Source organism: Meriones unguiculatus (assembly GCF_030254825.1).
Source record: "Meriones unguiculatus strain TT.TT164.6M chromosome 13 unlocalized genomic scaffold, Bangor_MerUng_6.1 Chr13_unordered_Scaffold_41, whole genome shotgun sequence".
Classification (NCBI taxonomy): domain Eukaryota; kingdom Metazoa; phylum Chordata; class Mammalia; order Rodentia; family Muridae; genus Meriones; species Meriones unguiculatus.
In genome coordinates this window covers 943,095-970,123 of record NW_026843650.1, presented here as the reverse complement: position 1 = coordinate 970,123, position 27,029 = coordinate 943,095, and the positions used below count along the sequence as shown (strand labels likewise).

Below are 27,029 nucleotides of genomic sequence, written 5' to 3'. Positions count from 1 at the left end.
AGCTGGGGCAGTACAGATTTCTGGAAAATAAATATACAATAGGAGTGAATGTATAACTCCTTGTAGAAGCTTCAGTAAAGACCTCTGAGTTCTTTCAATATTTTGTGTTTGTTTGATTGACTTTTAGGGGAGGCTCTGTCTTAATATATAGGTCTGGCTGTCCTAGAACTCTTTGAATAGATAATGCTGACATCCAGTTCAATAAGATACACCTGCATCTGCCTCCTGAGTGATGGAATTGAAGGCATGACAGAATACACCCAGCTTGTCCACCATTTTTTGTAGTTAGTAACTGTTAATAAATTTCTCTGATTTGTACTTAGTATTGTTCATCTGTTAATTTCTCTCTCTCTGTGTCTCTGTCTCTATGTCTCTGTCTCTCTATTTCACACTCTTCTCTCTGTTTGTCTTTGTCCACATTAATTGCCATGTCTATTCCAAAGCTATATCCTCTTCAAAAAGTTTAGATATGATACAGTTAAAACTTGTTATTCCGTTTTCTTCTAAAATGACTTAGTGATAACATTAACACTTCTTTTTTAATAGAAAAGTTTTAATCTTTATTTTTAATCTATAGACTACATTATTTAGTAAGGAGGATATACAAAACAATGATCAAAGAATAATCACGTGTTCTATTCCTTTTCTTTTGTCTGGTCAATCAGAAATATGATGTTATTGGCTATGATTGTTGTTGCTTGCCACTCACATTATTTTTATCCATGTATTCACTGTAGTCCACTTTCCCTTCCACAATTATATGAGCCCCCCTCTTCACATACTGATATGCCACATCCCTGAGCCCTGGTCAAAACATAATATTCAGTACCATGTTGTCTTTTGACTGATGTTACCCATCTGTTCAGTGTCTCCTGATCAATACATCTCATTTATTGCTATATAAAATATCATGACTGTGTTTTGTCCTTCCACTTGTCTCATGACAGAGTCCTGACCTACTCACCCAAGTAACTGAAGATGATTCATAGATTGCTCAAGTACCCAACTAATGGCTACTTTATATTAATGTCTTACCAACTGATGAAACACAGGTTTTTGAAGCATGCCTTTTTTTTCAATCTAACCCTTAGGCTTTTTCATCTCCCCTACTGCACATCACGCACAGCACCCAACTATATAACAGTCACACTTCTGTGTCAGAAAATAAATTGAAGAAGCAGTAGAATTATATGATTATATTGACAATGAAGTATAAATTTATATTGTTGCCACTGTTTCTGTTGTACAAATGTATGGCATATTTTAGAATTCAGTGACCTTCAATGATGTGCATGTGAAATTCAGCCAAGAAGAGTGGGCCTTGCTGGAACCTTCCCAGAAGCAACTCTACAAAGATGTGATGCTAGAGACCTGTGAAAACCTCACTGCTATAGGTAAGACTGCAATTTTTCTTTCACTTTTAAAATAAAGAGACAACTCTTACTTTGTTATTGATCCTCTTCTGTTATTCCAATTGAGAATGAGGAGGAATGAGGTAAATAAATCAAGCATGGTTCTAAGGATCACAGATCATAGTGATTTAAGTTTTGCCATAATAATAACATGATATTTCCAATAATATATATTTTCTCATACTATATTTTAGGCTACAATTGGGATGACCATGATATTGAAGAACATTTTCAAAGTTCTACAAGTAATAAAAGGTAACTTTATGTGCATGTTGACACAGATGTAAATCTTAAATTTTAATGTGTCCTGGAAGTTTGGTGTTTTTTGTTTGTTTGTTTGTTTGTTTGTTTATTGGCTGCTTTTTATTTTCTGTTTTTGAAATATATTTTTTTCTGGGTATCTGTGATTTTCTTAGACTTACTTGTTAGACCAGCCTGACCTCAAAATCACAGAGATATGCCTGCTTCTGCCTCCACAAGTGCTGGGATTGAAGGCATGTACCAGCACACATGGCTGTGTCCTGGAAGTTTTAAAGAAAAGCAACAGTGTAAAAACAGCACTACTTTAAGTGTACTGATGATCATTAAAATCTCATAATTCCATGTACTTCAATGTCAGGTATCTGATTTGTGTTTACAAGGCACTCCCCTAAGATAGAAGAAAATAAAATAATGTTGTAACAAAAATAACATTTGAATCATATGGACATTACAGCTACTGACTTGAACTGCCAATCTGTTTAGTCTCATTCTGTCTATTCAGATATTGTAAGAGGTATACACACTGAATTGGTGATCAGTATGTGTCCAAAACCTTCTAATAAGCAAAAGTTTCATAGTAGACCCAGTGCTACTCATTTTCGTGCAGTAACATTGTAAAGTTTAGTGAAAGGAGCAGCTTATGAGAATCAAGAATATTGTTGTGGAGAAATCTTAATCCCTATATGACATGTCTATGATGAACAAAAAACAAAATGTTTTAATTCAATGTGGGAATCTTTATTATTTTTGTAAATTAAACTGGTATATCATATGTCAAAATGATTCTAAGACACAGGAACATAGGGTTATTGAAAGAAGCAGTGTCCCTGTCTTTCTCCAAGAACAATTGATTTGGTAGTAGTCCCCAATGTGAGTAAATTTTCTGAATGTGATAAATGGTTACTGTTAATTGGTTTTGCAACTTCACTGAGAATTCATTAGCAAACACATATTGCTGAAAATACCTATGAATACTAGGAATTTGGAACTTCTGCTTGTCTTGGCTCACTTTGTAAATGAAGTATCATTCATACAGTACAAAAATTTGTGAATGGGATTGCTGTGGTAAAACTCTGAATTCTTACAATACTCTTCATATATAGGAGAAAACCTCATATAGAAAAATGATGCTATAAAAGTGATCCACATAACAAATGCTCTTACCATCACATGGATCTTCAAAAATACCCATAATGAAGGCGAATACCGTGAAAGTAAATAAAGTGATAAAACTTTAAAATTTGATTCTTCTTTACCATTAGACCAAATTATGATATTAATTCATATAGATAAATATATTTATTAGTGTTATGAAATCACTGTGGTAAATCTTTCACATGTGTCAATTTTCTTTGCAGGCATGAATATAGTCATACTGGAGAGAAACCCTTTAAATGCACTGTATGTCGTAAAGCCTTCCCGTATACAACTTTTCTCATACGGCATAAAAGAACACACACTGGAGAGAAACCTTACGAATGTAACCAGTGTGGTAAAGCCTTTGCAGAAAAGAATAATCTCATACGGCATAAAAGAACACACACTGGAGAGAAACGTTATGAATGTAACCAGTGTGGTAAAGCTTTTACACGAAACAGTCATCTCATAAGCCATAAAAGAACACACACTGGAGAGAAACCTTATGAATGTAACCCGTGTGGTAAAACCTTTGCAGAAAAGAATAATCTCATACGGCATAAAAGAACACACACTGGAGAGAAACGTTATGAATGTAACCAGTGTGGTAAAGCCTTTGCACAAAAGAGTACTCTCTTAAGCCATAAAAGAAAACACACTGGAGAGAAACCTTATGAATGTTACCAGTGTGGTAAAGCCTTTGCAGAAAACAGTCATCTGGTAAGGCATAAAAGAACACACACTGGAGAGAAACCTTACGAATGTAACCAGTGTGGTAAAGCCTTTGCACAAAACAGTCATCTCTTAAGCCATAAAAGAACACACACTGGAGAGAAACCTTATGAATGTAACCAGTGTGGTAAAGCCTTTGCAGAAAACAGTACTCTATTAAGCCACAAAAGAACACACAGTGGAGAGAAACCTTATGAATGTAACCAGTGCGGTAAAGCCTTTGCACAAAACAGTGCTCTCATAAGCCATAAAAGAACACACACTGGAGAGAAACCTTATGAATGTAACCAGTGTGGTAAAGCCTTTGCACAAAACAGTACTCTCTTAAGCCATAAAAGAAAACACACTGGAAAGAAACCTTATACGTATACTCAACATGATAAAGCCCTTGCACAACAGAGTAGTCTCCAAAAACATGAAAAAACACACAGTGGAGAGAAGCCTGGTGAGGGTAATTAGTGTGATAAATTCTTTGCATGTAACAATCATCTCCTAAGACAACAACACATTCTGGAGGGAAACCATATGAATATAATTATGTGGCAAAGCCTTTGCATATAACATCTCTTAATACATAAAAGAACACATACTGGAAAGAAGCTGTCTCACTGCATCCAATGTGAATAAACTTTTGCACTTCAGAATCATCTTCAAACTCATGAAAGATATCCTAATGGACAGAAAGCCTATGAGTCCTTTTAACATGGTGAAACCATTCTATATTTGTACAATCTTCATCATCATGAAAGGATTCATACTTGAGAGAACTTATGAATATGTTAAAATAGTGAGGCCTTGCACAAATCTAGAGTCGTCATCATCATCATAAAATTATCCTTACTGGAGAGGAATTCTGTGACTATAAGCAAGGTGGAAAGCCCTTTGTGTACTTTGGTCCACTGAGATGCAACAGAAGTGTAAAACTAGCTCAATGGAAATGACCTCACTTTTCTGAAGGGGAAGGGGAATAGAGGCAATAAGAATAGAGGGTAGTAATGGGGGAGTGAAAGGGGGGAGACTTAGATTGGAATGTAAAGTAAATAAACTCATTTTTTAAAAGAATACAATGGATAGTGAATATGAATTACACGCAACAGTATTATATGATAAGGTGTTTATGGAAGACTTATTGATAATCCTGATTCTCAACATTAAGTGTTTTCTTTTTTTTCCTACTCCATCATTTATTTTTCCATAATATGTAAGAACAAAGCATCGAGAGCATGATAAAGTGGGGAGCAGAGAGTGTTTTAATCATCACCTCTTGAAGGATGGAGTACATTTAGATAGTTTCAAGGTTGAGGGCCATTACCTCCCTACACAGATGTGAAGGGGTTGCTCGACTCCCTACCCTTCCCTCTTTTTCAGCACCCCTGGGGCAAGCTGTGAAACTCAAGGTGTTCCCCTGAGAAAGGTATTGCATGCCTTTTTCTGCCATTGTGCAATCACAAAGGACAGGACACAGAACTTATCATACTATAGCATATCTTAGGGAACAAAAATACATTACAAGGAACAAAAATCAAACCTAATTGCCTCACTTTACACAAGAAACTGTTAGTTCAGTGGATGAATATGTAGGAAATGAACTTTCACCAGCCAGGAAGTTCTCTGAGAGTATCACAAGATTGGTAGCCTGTAGAAGTTTCTTTGTGTACATCTACCTATTGTTCCAGGGGTACTATTGAAAAAAATCACTTTTTTTTCTATGTATGACTGCTTCTGGCCTAGATGGGTAACCATGTCAAGGGTGTGTTTTCTCTGCCTGACTTCATCTGGAGAGTATCTTTAGACATGGAAACCACCAATCAAATTTGATAGATGGCCTTTGACACAGATCCCTGATAACTCTCCCCTCCCTTCAAATATAGGATAATTTGGTTCTGTGTTCTTGTTCTTCTTATTCATATAATAGGAATGTGCTGTTTAATGCAAATCTAGCATTCTTGAATTTCCTAGTATTAAACAATTATCTACACCTATGCTTGGAACATCCCTGGTACTCCCCAAGGGATATAAGCCACTGTGTTCTGTTTTCTGGAATTAAAGTTGAACTTACTTTCTGAAGTGGTTCCCAGAGTGGCTAACCAATGTTATGCTTGTGAGCTTTCCAAGCTTTATACTACTCATCTTCTGCCCCTCATGCCTTCCTGGGCTGGTGGGAAACAGCCATCCAGGTAGCAAGAGAATCACATTCTCTGAAATGCCTGTGATAAAATATTTCAGACTGCATAGCATTTCAAATTTCACATGTTTCTGGATTTGAGATGGTCAATCAAACAGTATCTTGGGATGGGACTCATTAAAATGAGTTATACTTATTGTTTAGTTCAAGGTAAGGTTGCAGGCAAGCTTCATGGTATGAAATCTTCTAAGGTGAGTACAGTGGCCCATGGAAAATAAATACAAGCAGAAATTTTATTTTTCTGTTTTTAATAGCTGAGTACTGTTCTGATAATGTAAGGGTGAATGGCAGGCAAGAGGAACTCTCCTTTTGAGTAGTCTATGGGAAGGGGATGGGGGAAGGTGGAGGGAGGGACCAGTAGGAGTTGAGGGAGTGACCTTCAATCAGCATATATAATGAATAAATTGTGAATAAATTGTGAAAAATAAAAACATTTAATAAAATAAAATATAGTAAAGAAAACAAAGCAAAACAGCAAAAATTTGAGTCTAGTTTGGGTAACTGCCCTCCCTCAAAGAAAGGAAAGAAGATATATAGAAAGAAAAGAAAAACAGAATCTTTGTCTTTGTCACCTTTCTTCCCTATGAGCTCAGTTGAAGATCATTATGCAATGGAGACCATGATTCTTTCTCTGAAGTTTATGTTACCATAAAAGTAGGATTCAAACCTGAAACTAATGGCAGAGTTTCCTAGTTAACATATCAAATCAAACCCACATGCCATTTTCTCTCAGAAATCCTTCAGTCCTTCCATGTTATCTGGCCATCCAGGCTAGTACAGCCCATGCATTACCCTGAATTCTCCTTCCCAGGTCTTGAGATAACCTTACCCCCCACACACATATAGGCAAACTATTTTGGCTACCTGGTTCTGTCAAGCGCCATGCAGGAGCAACAGCAGAACAGCTGTAGAACTCATGGAATGTGGCTCCCTTCTTAGCATAATCATGATGAGTTTGTCTTGGAGAAGCATAATCCCAAGAACTCATTTTCCTGATGACTTTGTGTTCTTATGTAGCATATCTCTGCTTGTTGCCCTTGCGATGCCCATATTCCTTATAACATGAGTTGTATGAAAACTCTAAGAAAGCTTCTATATCATCACTGGGCAATATCACTGGCATTTAAAATTAACAATGCTTGATCTCTTTTCACATGTTTACTGGAGCAGTTTAATGAATTAACCACTGCCCTTGAAAGGAGCCATAGATGTAGATTGTTAGCAATAGCCATTACACTTAGAAAGAATTTGGAAAAATAGATTGTTTAACAAATTCAGGGAGGATGTTTTTGCTAATGTAAAAAATCTTGGAGAACAATTTAAAGTTAAGAAAAGTACACTCTTAATAGAAAAGCAGGGATGCTTTAAGGTTGATGAGCAGAAAAAATAGCCCAAGGCAGCATTGGCTGTCTGGGCACCCTCAAACTTGGTCTAAAACTGAGACAGCAGTTGATTCCCCTATATTTGTTTTTCCTCTCAGCTTCTTGATATGATTTCATAAAAATGATTAATGAGTAGATGCACACCCCTTCAAGATTTAAAGTACAGGTGCCAGTACCATGCCATTTTTTATTACTGTTGTGCTATAGTACTACTTGAGATCTCACATGAAGATACCTCCAGAAAAGCTTTTATTGTACAGGCATTTTTTTTTTTAAATCAATTCTGGGTTTTTTGTTTTTCTGTATGAAACTGAGTCTTGTTCTTTCAAGGTCTGTAATGAGTTGTGCTTGTATTTTGATTGGAATTGCATTGACTCTTTAGATTTCTTTTGACAGAGTGGCCATTTTTACTATGTTAATCATACCAATTCTGGAGAATGGGAGATCTTCTGATATCTTCCTTGAAGTTCTTTTTTTTTCATACAAGTCATTCACTTTCTTGATTAGTCACACCAAGATACTTTATGTTATTTGTGGCTTTTGCGAAGGGGTTTTGTTTCTCTAACTTCCTTCCGAGCCCATTTGTCTCCTGTATGCAGGCGTGCTTCACTTTTTTATAAATTTAATTTTGTATCCAGTCATTTTGATGAAGTTGTTTATCAGCTGTAGAAATTCCCTGGTTGAATTTTTAGTGTTATTCATGGATACTATCACATCATTTGCAACACAAGCTGGACTGGATGTGGAGAAAAGTGAACCCTCCTTCATTGATGGTGGGAATATAAACTTCTACAACCACTTTGGAAATCAATCTGGTGTTTTTTTCAGAAAATTATGAATAGTGCTACTAGAATATTCAGTTATACCAACCCTGGGCATATATTCAGAAGATTGTCAACCATACAACAAGGACATTTGCTCAACTATGCTCATAACAAATTTATTGACAGTATCTAGAATCTGGAAACAATTTAGATGTCCCCAAACCGAGGAATGGACACAGAAATTGTGGCACATTTATACAATGCAATACTATTCAGCAATTAAAAACAAGGAAATCAGCAGGCAAGTGGATGCAACTAGAAATGATCACTCTGAGTGAGGTATCCAGAAGCAGAAAGGCAGTCATGGTATATACTAACTTATATGTGGATATTAGTCATATAATATAGGGTTTAAAAATACTAAAATCTAGAGTCCTAAAAGATCTAAACAACAGGAAGAACCCTAAGGATGATGCTTAATCCTCATTCAGAATGGCAAATGGGATAGACATCGGTAATGGGAGAAGATAGGGAACAGGGCAGGAAACTACCACAGAGAGCCTCTGAAAGAATCTACATAGCAGGGTATTGAAGCAGATGATTAGACTCATAGCCAAATTTTGGGCAGAAAGCATGGATTAATATGGAAGATTCAGGAGGTAGAAAGACCTGGATGTGAGAGGCCCTCCACAAGGAGGCCAATTGAGCCAAAAAATATGGGCCATGGGCCCAGGGGGTCCTGTTCCAACCAAGGACCACGCATGAAGAACACCTAGAACCCCTGCTCAGATGTAGTTCATAAGTATCTCAGTTTCCATGTGAGTTCCCTATTAAGGGTAACAGGAGCTGTCTCTGACATGAATTCAGTGGAAGGCTCCTTGATCACCTACTCCTGGAAGGTGCAGCCTTGCCAGGCTGCAGAGGAAGAAGGTACAGTCATTCTTCGTAAGACTTGATAAGTCCCCTATCAGTGGACTAGGAGAGGGGCATAGAGGTAGAATAGGGAGGTAGGTTGTAACTGGTGGAAGATGAGGGATGTGCTTACAGCCAGAAAATAAAGTGGATAAATTATAATAACAAAAAAGAAAAAAATGAGGTTTTTTTTTTTTTTCCTGAAATGGCTGGACTCAGGCAACTGTCTCTTAAAAACAACTAGAAAGAATAGTATTTCATCTCTTCACATTTTCCTTTTTCTTGTGATACTATATATAATAAATACCCTTGATAAAATTCAGTGGTTTGTCGTATATTCCTAGTATTATAATATTGTAAAATATTGTACAAATCAAATTTTGGTATGTTAAGTGTGTAAAAGTAGTTTATGAAAAAAGTCGCTTGAATTTTCAAAAGAGCAAAGAATGATTACTCAAAACTCAGGAGGGTGAAAATGAAAGGAAAATTGATGGAAGAATAAATAATATATAAATAAGTTAATATCTCTTACACAGTAATTATAACATTTTGGTTATTGAGATTTAAAGATAGACACAGAATATTTCTCAAGTAAACAATGTAAGCTATTATTAATAGCTCTTATGCATGCACCCTGTAGTATTTCTTTATATTATTCCTTTTGTCACTGAAATGTGTTCTTTGACAAGTCATGCCACTACATCCTGATGTTCAGGCTCTAATACTGATTATTCAGTTCTTATTTCAGGGTACTGACTGCTTATACCCCAATTAGGAGTGAAGTCAGACAATGTTTGATTTCTGTGTCTAGCTAAGGTCACAATTTTTGATGATACATTTTTAATTCATTCATAATTTCAAAGTAAAATGATTGACTTTCTTGAAATGTTAAATGTTCTGTCTCTCACACATGCACACCCCCCCACATATACATAATGCATGATACATGTAATAGGAATTATTGGCAACACAAGACTTGAAATTGAAAGAGCCAAAGGAGGGCTGTATGGGAGATTTTGTACGGGGGGAACAGAGAAAAGAGAAAAAAAATGTGATTATATTAAAATCTCGAAAAACAAATGCACATGTTTTCCATGAATGAAAAAATTGAATAATATAATATTTTGCACTAATGTGATTCAGGACAATCAAGTCTATTCTATCTTATCACACAGTCAGCTGTATTTCAGTAAACATGAGTATAGATGTGTGCTGGACCTGCACAAGTCATTTGTTGGTTTCATATGGATAATGGTGGAACTCCTCATTCAGAGTGTACAGTATATATTCTCTTTAAATTGACTCAAGAATTTTAGGTATTTTTTGTGTGTGAACTGGATAATATAAAGATCCCCTAAACTTTCTAGGTCCACTTTCTTCCACTGTCTCCTTCCATCCTTTTACACCGAGATGCTATCTAACCTGTGTAAAGAGTGTTCAGTAGATGCAGCAGAAGAATGGATATTTTTTGTCTAGTCCATTCTGTTAGTTCATGTCTTTCTATTGGAGAACTGAACATCCAAGTTGAGAGTTTTCAATGAACAATGTTTATTATTTCCCTTTATTTCGTAGTTATGGTGTGGGGGGTTGCCTCTTTTTATTTGATGCTTGGGATTATTCACTTTTTGTCTTTTATTGGGTGTGCTTAACATATTTAGATAGGAGTTTTGCTTCTATTGGCTTCTGTAGTGAAGGAGTTTTACGGAGATATTGCTCATATTTGGTTTAATTGTGCAATATATTTTTATTCACCATTTATTATTGAAAGTTCACTGGATATAGTAATAAGAATCCCTTAAAGATTATATACAATCTGTCTCAGCCATTCTAGGTTTAGAATTTTTCTTAAGAGATCAGGAGTTACTCTAATGAGCCTGAATTTATATGCAACTTAGTCTTTTCAACTTGCAACTTTTAATATACCTTCTTTGTTTAATATAATTTTCTTTACATTTAGGTTTTGATTTTATATGCTGAGCACAATTTCTTTTCTGGTAGGCTTTGTTGTTTTCTATACTTTTTGTAGGCTACCCCTTCTTCATTAGGTTAAGGATATATTATATTATTTTGCTGAAAATATTTCTGGGATTTTGATGTGAGTTTTGTCTTCTTCCTCTATTTCTGTTATTCATAAATTATTCTTTTGCACTTTTTAGATATTCTGGATCTTTTGTGCATGGCTATTTAACATTTCTTGTGATGCAAATATCCAGTTGTTGTTGTTTCTTTGTTCTTGTTGTTCATAATCATCTTCATCTTCATCTCTTCGTCCTCTCCTGCTTCTCTTCTTGCTCCTCTTCCTCCTTTTTTTCTTTTCAAAATAGTCACTTTACTCATATACTCACCCTGATTAAAGTTTTCCCTTCCTCTAATCCTGGCAACTCTTTCCCATCTCCCCTTCTATCCTGTTTAAATTCATCCTCATATAAAACAAGGAGGGCTATAATGTATAATAAGAAAGTAAAATAAAGAAAAGACAAAAACAATCACATCTTATTAGAAAAAACAAACAAAAGAAAAAGAGCTCAAGGGGGGAAAAGATGTAGACTTGTTCACACATGCAGAAACCTCATAAAATATTAAACACAAAACAATAGTACACAAAGAGGGTCCATGTAGCTTTAAAACTAGTAAAAACACTTCAGCAAACTAAAATGAGAACTGTGATAAAATTTTTAAAATGCATGCCAAAATTACAGGACATGAAAATCCAAAAGTGCCAGTGAGTGAAAATTTTGGCCATCTACCTTTTGGAATGTATGCTTAAAAGTACAATTAAGAATAGTTCCTTGGATAAAATGAGTGTACCTTGGAGACAACTACATTTTCATTTGCAAGCACTTATCAATTAGAGATAGGGCTAGGGACAACATTAAATGCCTTGTGCATGATGCATCAGTCTCTCACAGCTTATATATTCTTCAGTTCTCTTAATTTATAATGCTTTCTTCTTTGATATCCTCTATCCTTTCTGGCTCTTATACTCTTCTGGCTGAATTACTCAAGAACCTGGAGGGCATATTCTGAGGTCTCTCACTGACTGTCTATTTTCTCTATGGGTCTCTGAATTTGTTTCCATCAGCTGCAGGAGGAAGCTTCTTTCATGATGGACGAACAAGATACTGTTCTGAGTATAGCAGAATGGTGGCAAGGGCCACTTTTATTACTTTTAGTAGTATGTAGTATTTGCTTTTTCCCTACAACCCTGCTCTATGTAATTTCTATTTCTTGATCAATAATCCAGTGTCAGGTGTGGATTGCATCATGTGAAGTGGACCTTAAGTCAAACTATAGATTGGTTATTTACTCCTACAACTCTTGCACCGATATGTCTTACAGGTAGGACTATGTTATAGTTCAAAAATTTGGTAGCTGGGTTAGTGCTTATATTTCTCCTCTTGTAGTTGCAGAGAACTTCCCATATCAAAGTTGCTAGAATGTAAGTGTGAAGGTTCTATGTAGGCACAAGCTCTATTTATCTATGTTCAATGTAGTGTAAGTGTTGTCTCCAGAAATAGGGCACTGCAGTCAATTTATGGAAAGCTGCTATAGTCTTGGCAAAAGCCTGTATTGTTTTGGCATTACAATCACACTACTTTGGCCAATACCTCAGTTAAATATAAACCATTACCAGTACTGGATGTTTAACTTAGTGACAAGATATTCCCAGTTGGAACTTTCTCCTTGTGTGGTGATTTCATTTATATTGGCTTCTTATATGTATATATTTTTAGAAAGTTTCTATTGCATTAGGTTTCCACTGTACCAAACAAATGTCTTTCCTCATGTTACCTTTTCATTGCCCTCTTCCTTTCCCAATCTCCTTCAATTCTATCTTTTTAGCCTACCTTCCACTTGTACCAAGTATTTTAGTTCCCTTTCCTATGGAGAAATCTCTGCCTCCCCTAACCTCCAGTTCTTAATCTGTATGTATCCCTTGTTGTATTATGTTCAGTTGCTTGCATATCATACATCTTGCAACTAATATATATGTAAAGCAAATGCATACCCTATTTGTCGTTGGGGGTCTAGGTTCTCTCACTCTCAGTTACCTGCAATGGTGCATTTACCTTCATGTTTAATGATTTGATTTTTTCAATGCCTGATTGATATTTGATTATGTAAATGCACTAGTACTATAACAAAAACATAAATACACACTGGAAAGCTAAAAATACACACTGGAAAAACAGATAAAATCTTCATAAATGGTGCTGAACAAACTAGATGCCTATATGTAAAAACATGGAAATAGATGCTTATTTTCACTCAAAAGTCACCTCCAAATGGATCAAAATCTCACCAAAGTTTATATGCAGTTAAAGTCTTGAAGTCAGCACAGCTATTTGACAAAGATCCAGCATAGCTGAGTTGCATGTTACAATAGCTTTCATGCTGTCTTTCAGGCTTGGTCTTGATCTCTACTTGCTACATGCTTAGAGGGCTTTCAGTACATGTAAGACCTGGGGACATTGGAGCAATGGGAAATACTTCAATGAATCATTTATGCCTTCACTCTATGGTACTGCTTCTAAGCTTCCCCAGAAAAATTCTGAGCATACTGCCTCTCTCAGAAATATTAATTATCTGGTCCTACATGAATGTCTTCCTTGTGGAAGTTGTAATTCACATAAAAATGGCAGAGAATTCTTTATGAGACTTCAGCTCCAAGATAGTCTTGCAAAATCGACCCCTGTGCTTCCTCAAGAAGAAAATAATCAGAACAACATACTCTTAAAAAGGCAAACAAAGTTTGTAGTGCTAGGAGAGTTGATAGCATTTGAGATTAAATACCTTGTATTGCTGTATCCTCAGGCGATTAATTGGCATATAAGATTAGGAGCTACATATGGTATGCCCCTCAATGACTAGACAGAGCTGTAAATGAATGGCTAGAGACATCTTCACCTTACACAAGAGTCTATAATGATGGACAAAGAAAGTTTTGTAAAAATGATTTTAAAAGTGAGCAATTATGACCTCCTTTTCCTAGAAATATCAGCTTTCAGAGTATCACTGTGGTGTTGTATGACCAAAATAATGAAAGAATACTTAGATTTAGCACATAAGTAAATTCTACAAAGATATGAGGTATAGACAATGCATTATGCCAGGAATTTAATAATAACTGTTGCTGCTTTGGCATAAATGGTTTTTCTTAAGGCTATCCATTAAAATTTGATAATATACTTCTTGAGACAAAACAATATGCCCAAGCTGGCTTGAAGATTTTCTATCTTTTGCCATTAATCTGAGAATGCTTCCAACCTGAGAATGGGCTTTCAGGCTGTGGCAAATATGACTCCAGATTCTCAAAAGTGTCAGGTTATGGGATTGATGAAGAAAAATGATAGTAAAAGATAAGGTTTATCAATGATGGCTAAATTTATGACCAAGAGACAGTTAAAACTCCTGTCTGGGGACAAGAAGGATATCATCTATGTTTTAGAACAATGTAAATTTACCTTTTATTATTGAAATCTGTTTAAATAAAGAAGTACTCTGACTGTCAGCCAGTCAAGACTCTAAGTTTCTTTGGACAACCATGTCTGACTTGTTTCTGCCCCACCGTATCCTTCCCTTCTCTCTGGAAACTATCAACTCCTGGGGCTTGTCCCCAGTCTTTCACCACACTCTTTTTTTTTTCTTCACAGTAGGGTGTATACTCACAACTGAAGATCTAGAGCTATATGCTTCCAAATAGATAGGACATGTTATATCTGTTTTCTGGATTAGAGTTACCTAAATCAATATCGACACTTGTATTTCTATCTACTTATGTGCATATCATTTCACTTATCTATGTCAGTTGAAGGATATTTAGGTGTTCCCATTTTGTACCTATTGTGAACAGAATAGCAATGACTATGGTTGAGAAAATATTTTTGAAGGAGTATGTTGAGTCCATTGTGCATATGTCAAGGAAAGTTATAAGTGGTTCATATGGTAGATTCATTTTCATCATTTTGAGAATTCTGCACACTAATTTCCGCTGTGGATGTACAATTTTTCAAGCTCCCTTTGCCAGAGGTCCAGATTTTTGCCTGTCCAACAGAAGATGTCAACTGTCAACCTAATTCCTGTTTCCTCCAGAAAAATAAAATACTAAAAGAAAAATATATAGTACCTGTATTATTTATTACAATTACTATTATGTAATTAAAATTAATAGTTTTATGTCCACAAATTTAAAAAGTAACATGTATAACTTACTAAAATGTGTTTTCAGAAGTAGTTTCTATTCTGAAATAGGGTGTATCTATATAACATTGCTTAAATGAAGGGCTCTTTTAATTTTGGTTAGATATACACTTTATATAAACCTACAAAAAGTAGGGATAAATAATTTCATTTGAAGACACTAAGGTATTTTATTATAGTCTGCTTATTGGACTTAATGATGGGTGAGTTATGGTGCTTGAGAAAGATCCCAAAAACTAGTTGTGCTGAAAGATAAGTACAAAGCCATGCAGACCAGAGCCAAGCCCAGAGGATCCTCAAATGACAGGAAGGTCACTGCCATGGGCAGGCAGTGATTTCTCTCAAGGGTTGGGTACTCTTGAATTCAGCAAGGGATACATTCCTGCTAATCTGTGGGGAGAAAGTAAATCAACATCTCAACTCCTACAAGTCACTCCATGTTCAGTCCATGAAGAAAGATTTCCAATGATATTGTATGCATCCTGTCACATTCTCTTTTACTATAGTGCCAAGAAGAACACTAAACATACATTATTTGTCATTTGAGGTATCGGTTGCTGAAGTTTTTTTTTTTTTTTCTAGCTAGATCTATGATTAAAGATGGTGAGTATTTTTTGTGTATTTCTCAGTAAATTGTGTCTTATTTATGCTTCATTCTGTCACTCATGTTTATCATTAATTTTTACAATATATTCACCTTGTATCCCAATTGTAGCCCCCTCTCTCATCTACTCTATGTCCCACTATTCCTCCCCCCCTCCTCCCCTATCCTTCTCCCCTACCTTCCTCTGATAGGGAAGGTCCTATTAGTCCCTAGCCTATCAGTTTCTATTAAGACTCCTTGTATCCTATTCATCTGTGGGCTTACTAGTTGTCCCCACCAGGCAGAAGTGATCAAGAAGCAGGCAACTGAGTTCAGAGACTGTCTCTTCACCCCTTACTAGGAATCCCATATGGAGACAGAGCTGTCTATGGGCTACATCTGAGCAGGGGTTCTAAGTCCTCTCATGCTCTTTGTTTGATGCATCAGTCTCTGCAGGGCCCCAGGACCCAGATTTTTTTGGCTTTGTTGGTCTCCTTGAGTGACCCCTGTCCCCTTTAGGTCCTTCTATCTCCCACTTCTTCAATAAGACTTTTTGTGCTCTATACAAAATTTTGCTGTGGGTCTCTGCATCTGTTTCAATCACCTCTTGAGTGGAGTCACTTAGTGTTCATCTGTGGAAGGCTCCTATCCTGTTCTTTCTCTTCTATGGTTTCTGGCGTCTATCCTGTTTTCTTTTCTGAATGAGAATTAAGCATCTTCCCTATGTTTCTCCTTGTACTTTAGCTTTTTAAAGTCTGTAGATTTTAGTATGTCCAATCTATATTGTATGGGTAATATCCACTTGTAAGTGAATATATACCATACATGTATTTCTGCTTCTGGGATACATCACTCAGGGTGATCTTTTTTAGTTCCATCCATTTGCCTGCAAATTTCATGATTTTCTTGGTTTTAATACCTGAGTAGTATTTCCTTGTGCAAATGTACCACAATTTCTGTATCCATTCCCCCATTGAGGGACATCTATGATTCCAGTTTCTGGCTATTATGAATAAAGCTGTTATAGTCATAGTTGAGCAAATGCCCTTGTTGTATGGTTGAGCGTCTTTCTGATATATGTCTAGGAGGTGTTTAGCTGGGTCTTGGGGTAGCAGTATTCCAAGTTTTCTGAGAAAGTGCCAGACTGATTTCCAAAGTGGTTATACAAGTTTACATTCTACCAGCAATGGAGGAGGGTTCTCCTTTCTGCACATCTTCTCCAGCATGAGTTATCCCTTGAGTTTTTGATCTTAGCCATTCTGATGGGTGTGAGGTGGAGTCTCAGAGTTGTTTTGATTTTCATTACTCAGATTTTTAAGGACGTTGAGCATTTTAAGTGTTTCTACACCATTCAATATTCCTATGTTGAGAATTTCTGTTTAGCCTTGAACCCTATTTTAAATTGGATTATTTGATTTGTTGGGTTATTTATATATTCTGGATATTAGCCTTCTGTCAGATGTAGAGTTGGTGAAGATCCTTTCCCAGTCTGTAAGCCATCCTTTTGTTCTGCTGCCAGTGTCCTTTGCTTTAGAGAAGATTTTAGGTTTCATGAGATCCCATTTATTGATTGTTGATCTTAGAGCCTGTGCTGCTGGTGTTCTGTTCAGGAAGTTGTCTCCTGTGCCAATGTGTTCAAGCCTCTTCCTCAATTTTTTTTTTAAATAACAGATTAAGAATGTTAGTTTTATATTGAGGTATTTGATCCACAAGGAATTTACTTTTGTGCAGGGTGATAAGTATGGATTTATTTGTATCTTTCTATGTGTGGACATCCAGTTAGACAATCACCTTTGGTTGAAGATGTTCTTTTTTCCATTGAATGGTTTTGGCTTCTTTGTAAAAAATCAGGCGTTGTAGGTGTGTGGGTTTATTTCTGGGTCTTTGATTCAATTCCACAGATCCACCAGTATGTTTCTATGCCAGTACCACATCTACTGTTTTTCTATAGTACAGTTTGAGATCCAGGATGGAGATACCTCCAGAAGTTTTTTATTGTACTGGATTCTTTTAACTATTCTGGCTTTTTTGTGTTTTTTATGTGATGTTGCGAATTGTTCTTTCAAGGTCTGTAAAGAATTGTGTTGGTATTTTGATGGGAATTGCATTGAATCTGTACATTTCTTTTGGTAGGATGACCATTTTGCTGTTATTCCTACTGATCCATGAGTATGGGAGATCATTCTATCTTATGATATCTTTTTCAATTTCTTTCTTTAAATACTTGAAGTTTTTTTCATACAGATTTCTCACTTGCTTGGTTAGAGTCACACCAGTGTACTTTATGTTATTTGTGGCTATTGCAAGGTTGTTTTTTTTTTTTTTTTCCTAATTTCTTTCTCAGTCCTCTTGTCTTTTCTATACAAGAGGGCTTCAGATATTTTTTAGCAACTTTGTTTTCAGCCACTTTGCTGAAGGTGTTCATAGGCTGTAATAGTTCTCTGGTAGAATTTTTAGGGTCACTCATGTATACTATCATATCACCTATGAATAGTGATACTTTGACTTCTTCCTTTCTGCTTTGTATCCCCTTGATTTACTTTAGTTGTTTTACTGCTATAGCTAGAACTTCCAGTACTATGTTGACGAGAAAGGAGAGAGTGAGCAAACTTGACTTGTCTCTGATTTCACTGGGACTGGTTTAAATTGCTTTTCATTTAGTTTGATGTTTGCTATAGGCTTGTTGTATATTATCTTTACTGTGTTTAGGCATTTGCCTTTTATTTCTGATATCTCCAAGACTTTAAACATTAATGGAGCTTGGATTTTATTAAATGCTTTTCAGCATCTATTGAGATGATCATGTGGTTTTTCTTTTTCAGTTTGTTTATGTGGTGGATTACAATGATGGTTTTCTGTCATTGTATCTCCCCTGCATGCCTAGGATGAAGCCACTTGGTCATGGTAGATGACATTTTTGATGTTTTCTTGGATTCATTTTGCAAGTATTTTATTGAGTATTTTTGTTTCAATATTAATAAGAGAGATTGGTCTGAAATAATCTTTCTTAGTGTATCTCTGCCTTTTAGTTAGCTCTTGTGAGGTTTAGGTATCAAGGTGAATGTGGCTTCGTAGAAAGAATTTGGTAATGTTCCTTCTTTTTCTGTTTTGTGAAATAATTTGAAGAGTATTGGCATTACCTCTTCTTTGAAGGTCTAGTAGAATTCTGCATGGAAACTTTCAGGCCCTGGGCTTGGTTTGGCAGGGAGACTTTTGATGAATGCTTCAAAAGGGCATGTAGGTCTATTACTTTAGTTACCTGATCAAGATTCAACTTTGATTAGTGGAATCTAGCAAGAAAATATTCCATTTCATTTAGATTTTCAAGTTTTGTGGCATATAGACTTTTAAGGTGAAACCTAATGATTCTTTGAATTTCCTCAGTGTCTGTAATTATACCCCCTTTTATTTTCTGATTTTGCTGATTTATATAGTGTCTCCCTATGTTTTAGTTAGTTATGCTAAAGGTTTGTCTATCTTTGTCATTTTCTCCAAGAACCACTCTTGCTTTTGTTTATTCTTTGAATTGTTTTCTTTGTTTCTAATTTATTGATTTCTGCCCTAAGTTTGATTATTTCTAGCCATCTACTCCTCTTGTATATGTCTGCTTCATTTTGACTAGGTCATTCACGTGTGTTGTTATGTTGATTTGAGATGCCTCAGATTTCTTTATGAAGGCACTTAGTTCTATGAACTTTCCTTAGAATTACTTTCATTATGTCTCATTAGTTTGGGTAAGTTGTGCCTTCATTTTTGTTAATTTCTAGAAAGTCTAATTAGTTTATTTCTTCCATAATCCAGCTGTTGAGTAGAGTTCAGTTTCCATGCATATGCAGGCTGTTTACAATTTTTTCTATTATTAAGGTCTAGTTTTAGACCATGTTGTTTTAATATGATACAAGAGATTATATTGGTATAATATTCTTTTGTTGGAATGTATACAATTTACCCTTGTTCATTCAAAAACTGATTTCTCTCCTCCATTGTCTGGTTTCAATCCAGATACTGCATTGTGATGCTTTTTATAAGCATCACCTGTCTCAAGTTTGCATAAACATGCCACCATTTGTTCTCTATATTGTCAATTAAAACAACCAGCCCCAATACTGAGTAATGGAGAGGATAAGGTGAGACATCCTGGTCCAGAGTGGGAGGAAGAGGAAGGAGACAGGAGAGGAGAGGAGGAGAATCTGCAGGAGAGGTCTTGGCACCACATGTAGAAATTAACTGGAACTAAGATATCACTAAACACCATATGATGGGTGAATCTGAATGGTAGGAAACTCTGTGGGCTTAGAGGTTTAGGATGGAGTAACTGTTGGCTTGCATTGTGCTCTAGGTTAATTAAATAAATCCTAGTCTCTGTGTGGTGATTTGGTTATACCACTGTTTAGGAATAACCACTGGTTAAATAAAAGATTTATCAATAGTAAATATTAATAATATACAACAAATGGCACCCAACTAATCTAAGTATCCACACCCTTTAATTCCTACTTTAATATAATTTGGTGGGGGAGAGGAATAAGCTCTCAGCGATACAACCCAAACTTTAAACCTAAAAACTCCCAGATAAATTACTGGCTCGTTAAAAGAGACTCTTAAACATGCCTCAGAGCAAAAGACAGCCTACTGTGGGCAGACCTGAGACTGAACAAAACTGGTTGCCACTACAGTCTAACAGGATGAGAGAAACATTGAAACAGACTTCTTTGAGCTTGGCTGATAATCTCTTCTATGTTTTTAAGACAGAAATAAAGGAAAGTTTAGAAATTATGACTATGGTTACATTCATATTCCTCAATTTAACTTTAATAATTGATTTAGCCTTTTATGTATTCTCAAAGACAAAGGCTTTAGAAAAGATACTGGAACAACACAAAAAACAAGTAGAACAATATAAAGAAATAACGAAGGTTGGAAACAGGACATAAAAGAAGAGATACAAAAACTTACAGAACATAAGAAACAACAGGAAAATAGGGAGAGGTTTTAGAAAATATACTGGAAAACACAAACAACTAGAGCACTATAAAGAAAAATTAAAAGTTAGAAGGGAGGCATAAAACAAATGATTGAAGAGATTATTGGACAAAACAAACAACAGAGAGATAGGTGTGAAATGTGGGTACAGACTTTAAAAAAAGAGTTTAGAATACTAAGTAAAGAAAATACTCAGGCAGAGGCAAAGGATAATAATAAAGAAAGCCAAACAAAGATGGTTAGAAAACAAAAATTAGCTTATCCAGTCATTGTACAACAGAGACCAGCAGATGATGATACCCCACAGGATTACCAAGAAGCTGAATGGCACCCTGTGGAAGTGCTAGACCTGGGAAAATTTAAAGAAAGTGTCACCAATTTTGGAATGCATTCACCATTTCTAAAACAAATGCTGACTTCCTGGCCAATCAGTAGAGTAATCCCAAAGGACAGGGAGGATATGTCAAAGGCAATAAAAGAACCTGAGCCATATTTACAATGGCTATCATGATGAAGAGAAGAGGCTAGAGAGATAGCATACAAAAATAGAGCCAGGGTTCTTGGTGTTTTTAAGGAACAGCTGCTTGGTGATGGCCAATAGGCTGACACAGAGATACAAGCTGTATATAATGAAGAAACCTTAGAATCATGTCACCTAGCAGCCTTAAATATCTGGGACAAGGTTGAGGAATCAGGAAAAAAGGCTTGAGCCATTCTCTCAGGTCATACAAGCTCCAAGTGAAACATTCATTAATGTTTTACAAAGATTGACTTCAGCTGGGGATACAAGTATATCAGATCCACTAGTTAGAAAAGCTTTTGAAATGCAAAGATTTTGAATGCAAAGAGGTAATACAGCCATTAAAAGCAAGGTGTGCACAAATAGACAAATGGGTTATAAATACAATTGACAACAAACCTCAGTCACCCAATTTAGCCTTGATAGGAGAAGCTACCCCTAAAGACATTGGGAAATGTCTTAATTTTGATGGGCAAACGGAGTTACCAGAAAAAAACAAAATAATTCAAAACGGGAGTCTATACTTTCTAGAATATGCAGAATATGTGGCAAGGGTTGACATCGGATTAGTGAATATAGAGCACAGATAAATGGGGTAATCCTTTATCAAAAAATGCCTGAAGGGGCCTTTCTCAGGCCCCAGTACAGGACAGGGATACTCCTCCACATGAAAGTTAAACACCACTGCTCTGGAAATAAACATTAAAAACTTCAACAGTGAGACCAGGGTAGGTTTTATAGATAAAACAAACAAACAAACAAACAGGAATGGAACAAAAAAACAAATATATTGGGAAACGTCTATAAATGATCATAGGCCAAAGTTAAAGATAATTTTAAATAATATTGAAATTGAAGGCATGGTGGATACTGGGGCTGATGTCATAATTATCACTCATGAATTCTGACCCCTAAATTAGCCAATTCAAGAGGTGGATATCCAATTCCAAGGAGTTGGAACTTTATCTAAAGTAAAACAACATGTCAGATGTCTTAAATTAATAGGACCAGAAGGTCAACTAGGAAAATTAAGGCCATATGTGGCTGAGATAGCCATAAACTTATGGGAAAGAGATCTGTTACAACAATGGGAGACCCAGATTAACAACTCCAAATTCAAAGGCAAAACAGGTAATACTCCTGATAAACAAGTTAAAATTATTTAAAAATGCCATCAAAAACAGTTACAGGCTGTCCAGTCTGTCCATAAACAAAATACAACAAAGGCATTCTTTTCAACTTCATGTTGGGAAGCCACTGTTATTAAACCCCCACAAACTTATCAAGGTAGTTGGCTGACCAACCTATTTGGATTGAACAATATTCTATGAGTAAAGAAAAATTACTGGCACTAGAACAGTTAGTCCTGGAACAGCTGGAGGCTCAACATATAGAGGAGTCCAACAGCCCTTGGAATTCTCCTGTATTTGTCATCAAAAAGAAATCTGTCAAATGGAGAATGTTAACAGATCTCAGAGCCATTAACAAAATTATTCAGCCAATGAGATCGTTACAATCCAGAATCCCATTGCCTTCCATGTTACCTAAGGAGTGGCCTATTATAGTGATTGATTTAAAGGATTGCTTTTTCACAATTCCTTTACATGAGCATGATAGGGAAAGGTTTGCTTTCTCAGCACCCACTTTTAATAGGAGCTGTCCAATAAAGATATATCACTCAAGGGTCTTACCACAGGGGATGTTGAACAGTCCTACTTTGCGCCAATATTTTGTACAACAGCTGTTGGAGATAATTCATAAGCAGTTTCCTCAATCCATAATTTATATATGGATGATATCTTATTAGCTGATTCAGATAGAAAAACATTAGAAAATATTTTTAATGAAATAAATAGAACTTTGACTCTTTGGGGATTACAGATTGATCCAGAAAAAAAAAAAAAAAAAAAAAAAAACAAAAACAAAAACTATTAATTACCGAGGATACAAAATAGGTCTACAAAAAAATTGGCCAAAAAAAAGTATAAATTAGAAAAATACAATTACGAACTCTTACTGATTTTCAAAAATTGATGGGAGATATTAACATGCTATGGCATACCATTGGTTTAGCTACTCAAGAGCTAAGTAACTTATTTCAAATGTTGCAGGGTGATAAGGACTTAAATAATCCAAGAAAATTATCAACTGAAGTTGAAAAGGAATTGGCTCTCGTAGAAAGGAAATTACAAGATGCTTATATAGATTGTAGTCATCCAAAGAGGGCCTGTATTTTGGTTATCTTGACTTCTCCTCATTCTCCCACAGGAATTCTTATGCAGAGGAAGGACTGTGTCTTTGAATGGATATTTTGTCACACAAACAAAATAAAAATTTAAAACCTATATAGAAAAGGTTTCTGAATTGATCCTAAAAAGTAAAATGAGACTTTGTCAATTAGCTGGAATAGATCCAGCTGAAATTGTGTTGCCCTTTACCAATCCTGAGATTGCATCATTATGGGCAGAAAACAAATATTGGAAAAGAGCTGGCTGTGAAATTTTGGGAGAAATCAACAAAGATACCCAAAAAGCAAGCAACTTCATTTTATATATAGAACCAATTGGATTCTCCTTCATATAAGAAAAGGAACCCAAGTTTCTGGAGCTCCTACATTTTATACAGATGCCAATAAATAAAAAAGGACAAGTTATAAGTCCGAAAATCTGAGTAAAGTGGTGCAGAGTCCTTAAGATTCAGTTCAAAAACCAGAATTATATGCAATTCTTTTGGTGTTACGAAATTTTCAAGAATCTAATATAGTCACTGACTCACACAGGATGATTCAGGCTTAACCTCACTGTTTCTTCAATTACAATGAATAATCAGAAATAGAAATAATTTATTTTATATAACACATATCAGATCTGATACGGGTCCACCAGGCCCTCTATCACAAGGCAATGATGAAATTGTTCAACTATTGACAGGAAGCATGTTAGAGGCCTCAGAATTTTATTAAAAACTCAGTGTTAACAGCAAAAGTTTACAAAGAGAGTTTTTTATCACATGGCAACAAGCCAAAGAAATTGTGAGAAAATGTCCCACTTGTTCTTTATATAATCAAATTCCACTACCTGCAGGAAGTAACCCTACATGTAACCAAAGAAATAAAATTCTGCAAATCATGTGTTTTATTTCACAGAATTTGGTAAACTGGAATATTTATATCATACTATAGACACATATTCAGGGTTCCAATGGGCAACAGCCTTACGTTCTGAAAAGGCTGATTCACTTATTATGCATTTATTAGAAGTGATGGTAATTATGTGTATACTGATAATACTACAGCATATCTCTCTAATAAAATGAAAAGATTTTTACATAAGATAAAACATGTAACAGGTATACCTCATAATCCTACCGGTCAAGCAGTCATTGAAAGATCCAGTTGTACTTTAAGGGACATGCTTAACAGAGAGGGGTATTAAAACCCCCCAGAGATAGATTACAAAATGCTTTATTGACATTACATTTCTTAAATGTTAATGAACAACAAACAGCTGCATGGTGATCCTGGGTTTAGAAAAAACTGCCAAATTATTTCAGCCTATATATTTCAAAGATAACCTAACTTCACAAGGGAGAGTAGGGAATTTGTTACACTGGGGAAGATGTTTTGTGTATGTTCACACAGAAGAGAGAAATTATGGGCTCCTTCAAAACTAATAAAAATCAGATACAACAGAGTAAGACCACCTGAAGACCTTGGCTACACACAAGAAGAGAGAAATAAAGAAGACCAAACAGAACAGTTAACATAAGTTGATAATCCCTTCACATGGGAACAAGTCAAAAACTGACTGAGACATAAAAAAATGTCTCTAGCCAGAACTTCAGCAAATCATGGCCAATCAATCCGTAACTGTGCTAGCCTCAAAGTTTATTATGCCATTCTTTTAATTGACATAGATTAAATTGGCTTACAGTTTGGTTTCATTCTGAACATCTCATACAATTATCATTTTAGAACTGTACAATGCTTGTGAGGAAATATTATGTTTGCAGAACAAATTACTGAACACTGAAGATGCTGGATCAAACCTGACAGAATCCTCCTTCCAAAACCTGATCCCAAGAGAACTTTGAAGAAAGCTACAAATCTTAATTGGTCCAGCATTTTAGACTGTTCTAAACAGGATTTTATTAAGCCTGAAATTTCTCAACATTCAAAGACTGGACCACAAATGTTATTGTTTGATAGATAAACCATTTTTCCAATTTTCTTTGGGGTCTCTGAAAGGACTTTTGTGTATCCAAAATGTACCAGGGGGCGGAGCGATGACGCCACAAATTGGCTCGCAAAGGCTACTGATCCTGAAGACTGCGAGGGGCGCAGGGCAGGGACATTTACAGAACACAAGTGACCAGGGGAAACGCTGTGTGCGTTTTGGCGCGGGGAAAGCGCTTCCGGGGGATACTTCTGGGTCCTGACAAAGCTCCAGGCTAAGTAAGGAGGAGGAGGATGGCTTGTGAGGGCATAAGCAGTGCATACAGCATTCTGGGAATTGTATTTCTGCGTCTGCGACTCGGCAAAGCAGACGATACAGTGAGACCTGGCTATGTTACTACAAACAATCCCAGAAGTCCTTGCTCTGAGGTAGTTCTCACAGAGGCTCTCACAGAGCCGGCACAATGCCCTCTGGGATTATTTGTAGTTCCCTGGCTATGGCGTGCTTGGCTTTAAGAATTTCCGTGTCTGGGACATTTCATCATGAGTTCAGTGCTCTGTCGTAAGGATGTTCACAGTCGTACAAGATAAAGCAAATACTTTTTTTTTTTTTTTTTTGTCTATGAAACACCTATAATACAACATGAGTGGCTAGAAGTGGAGCTGAACTGCGGTAGATAGATTTAAAGCCTGGACAGCTCCTAAGAGGGTGGATGGGGTATTGGAGCTTTTGGACAGGACTGTACCGAATGTTAAGTGGAACGCGAGCACCCACAAGCATACATGCCATGTCTTCAATGTGTTATGTACTATTGAAAAAGCAGGCACTTGAGGAAAACTATAAGGTTATATTCCAAGAAGCTGGCAGTTGGTGGAAATTCAAAGTTCAAGAGTTAGGGCGGCACTCTTCATTTTCCTAATTCCTCATCCTGCATCCTGTTATTTTCAGGTATTTCAGACCGAACAAACAACATCTTTTCGGGCTGGAAATCGACTGTGGTTTTCAGTTCAGATAGGTAGTAGCATATAATTTTTGAGGATTCTCTTATAAAACCCTTCCCAATAACTCAAAAGTTGACTTCTCATGTCTGGTGTTGGAGTTTTTGTTAGATGGAGGGACAATTGTCATCACAGATGGCAAAATTTCATTGAAACTAAATTTTAGTTTTATACAACAGCTTACATGGATTATACATATCTTAGATAGTTACTAGTATGATTCCATATTACTTTTTCAGACATCCTTACTGTTATTTTACCATCTTCCCTTTTGTATTTCTTTCTGTCTTGCCTCCGAAATTATTATACTCCCTTCAAGTTTTTTCCCATTTCCTCTTTCAAATCTCTATACTCTTCTACTTCCTACTGCCCCCACACACTTCCATTCTCACCTTGGAAATGGTCACTATTTCATTCTTGGTTTTTTAATTACTTCCGGATATGGACTCACATATGAGTACACACGTATTCAGTTTAGAGCTGGGAAACTTAGAAGAGAGAATATGTGAAGTTTGTCTTTCTGTGTTTGGATTACCTCATATAATATGTTTTTTTTTCTAGTTCCATCTATCTACCTGTAAGTTTTATGTTTTTATACTACTCAATAGTGATACATTTTAAAATCATGACCTAAAGAGCTAATATTTAATTCATTTTTAAGGTTATTTAATAATTACATCATTTTGTGCCTTCTCTTTTCTTCCCTCCAAACCTTCCCATAGACCTCTTCTATTTCTCTTTCAAATTCATCTTCTTTTTTCAAATTGGTATTATGCTCTAAATA

At 35.9% G+C, this 27,029-nt stretch overlaps 1 protein-coding gene across 1 annotated transcript; it reads left to right on the top strand.

Moving 5' to 3' along the window:
• Nucleotides 1–3,047: 3,047 nt before the first annotated feature.
• On the top strand, nucleotides 3,048–3,809 carry LOC132651241 (zinc finger protein 436-like; the record flags this gene model as incomplete). Its single annotated transcript, XM_060376486.1, has 1 exon — nucleotides 3,048–3,809. A coding segment is annotated over one exon (762 nt), but the record flags the coding sequence as incomplete, so codon positions are not given.
• Between the last annotated feature and the right edge of the window lie 23,220 nt (nucleotides 3,810–27,029).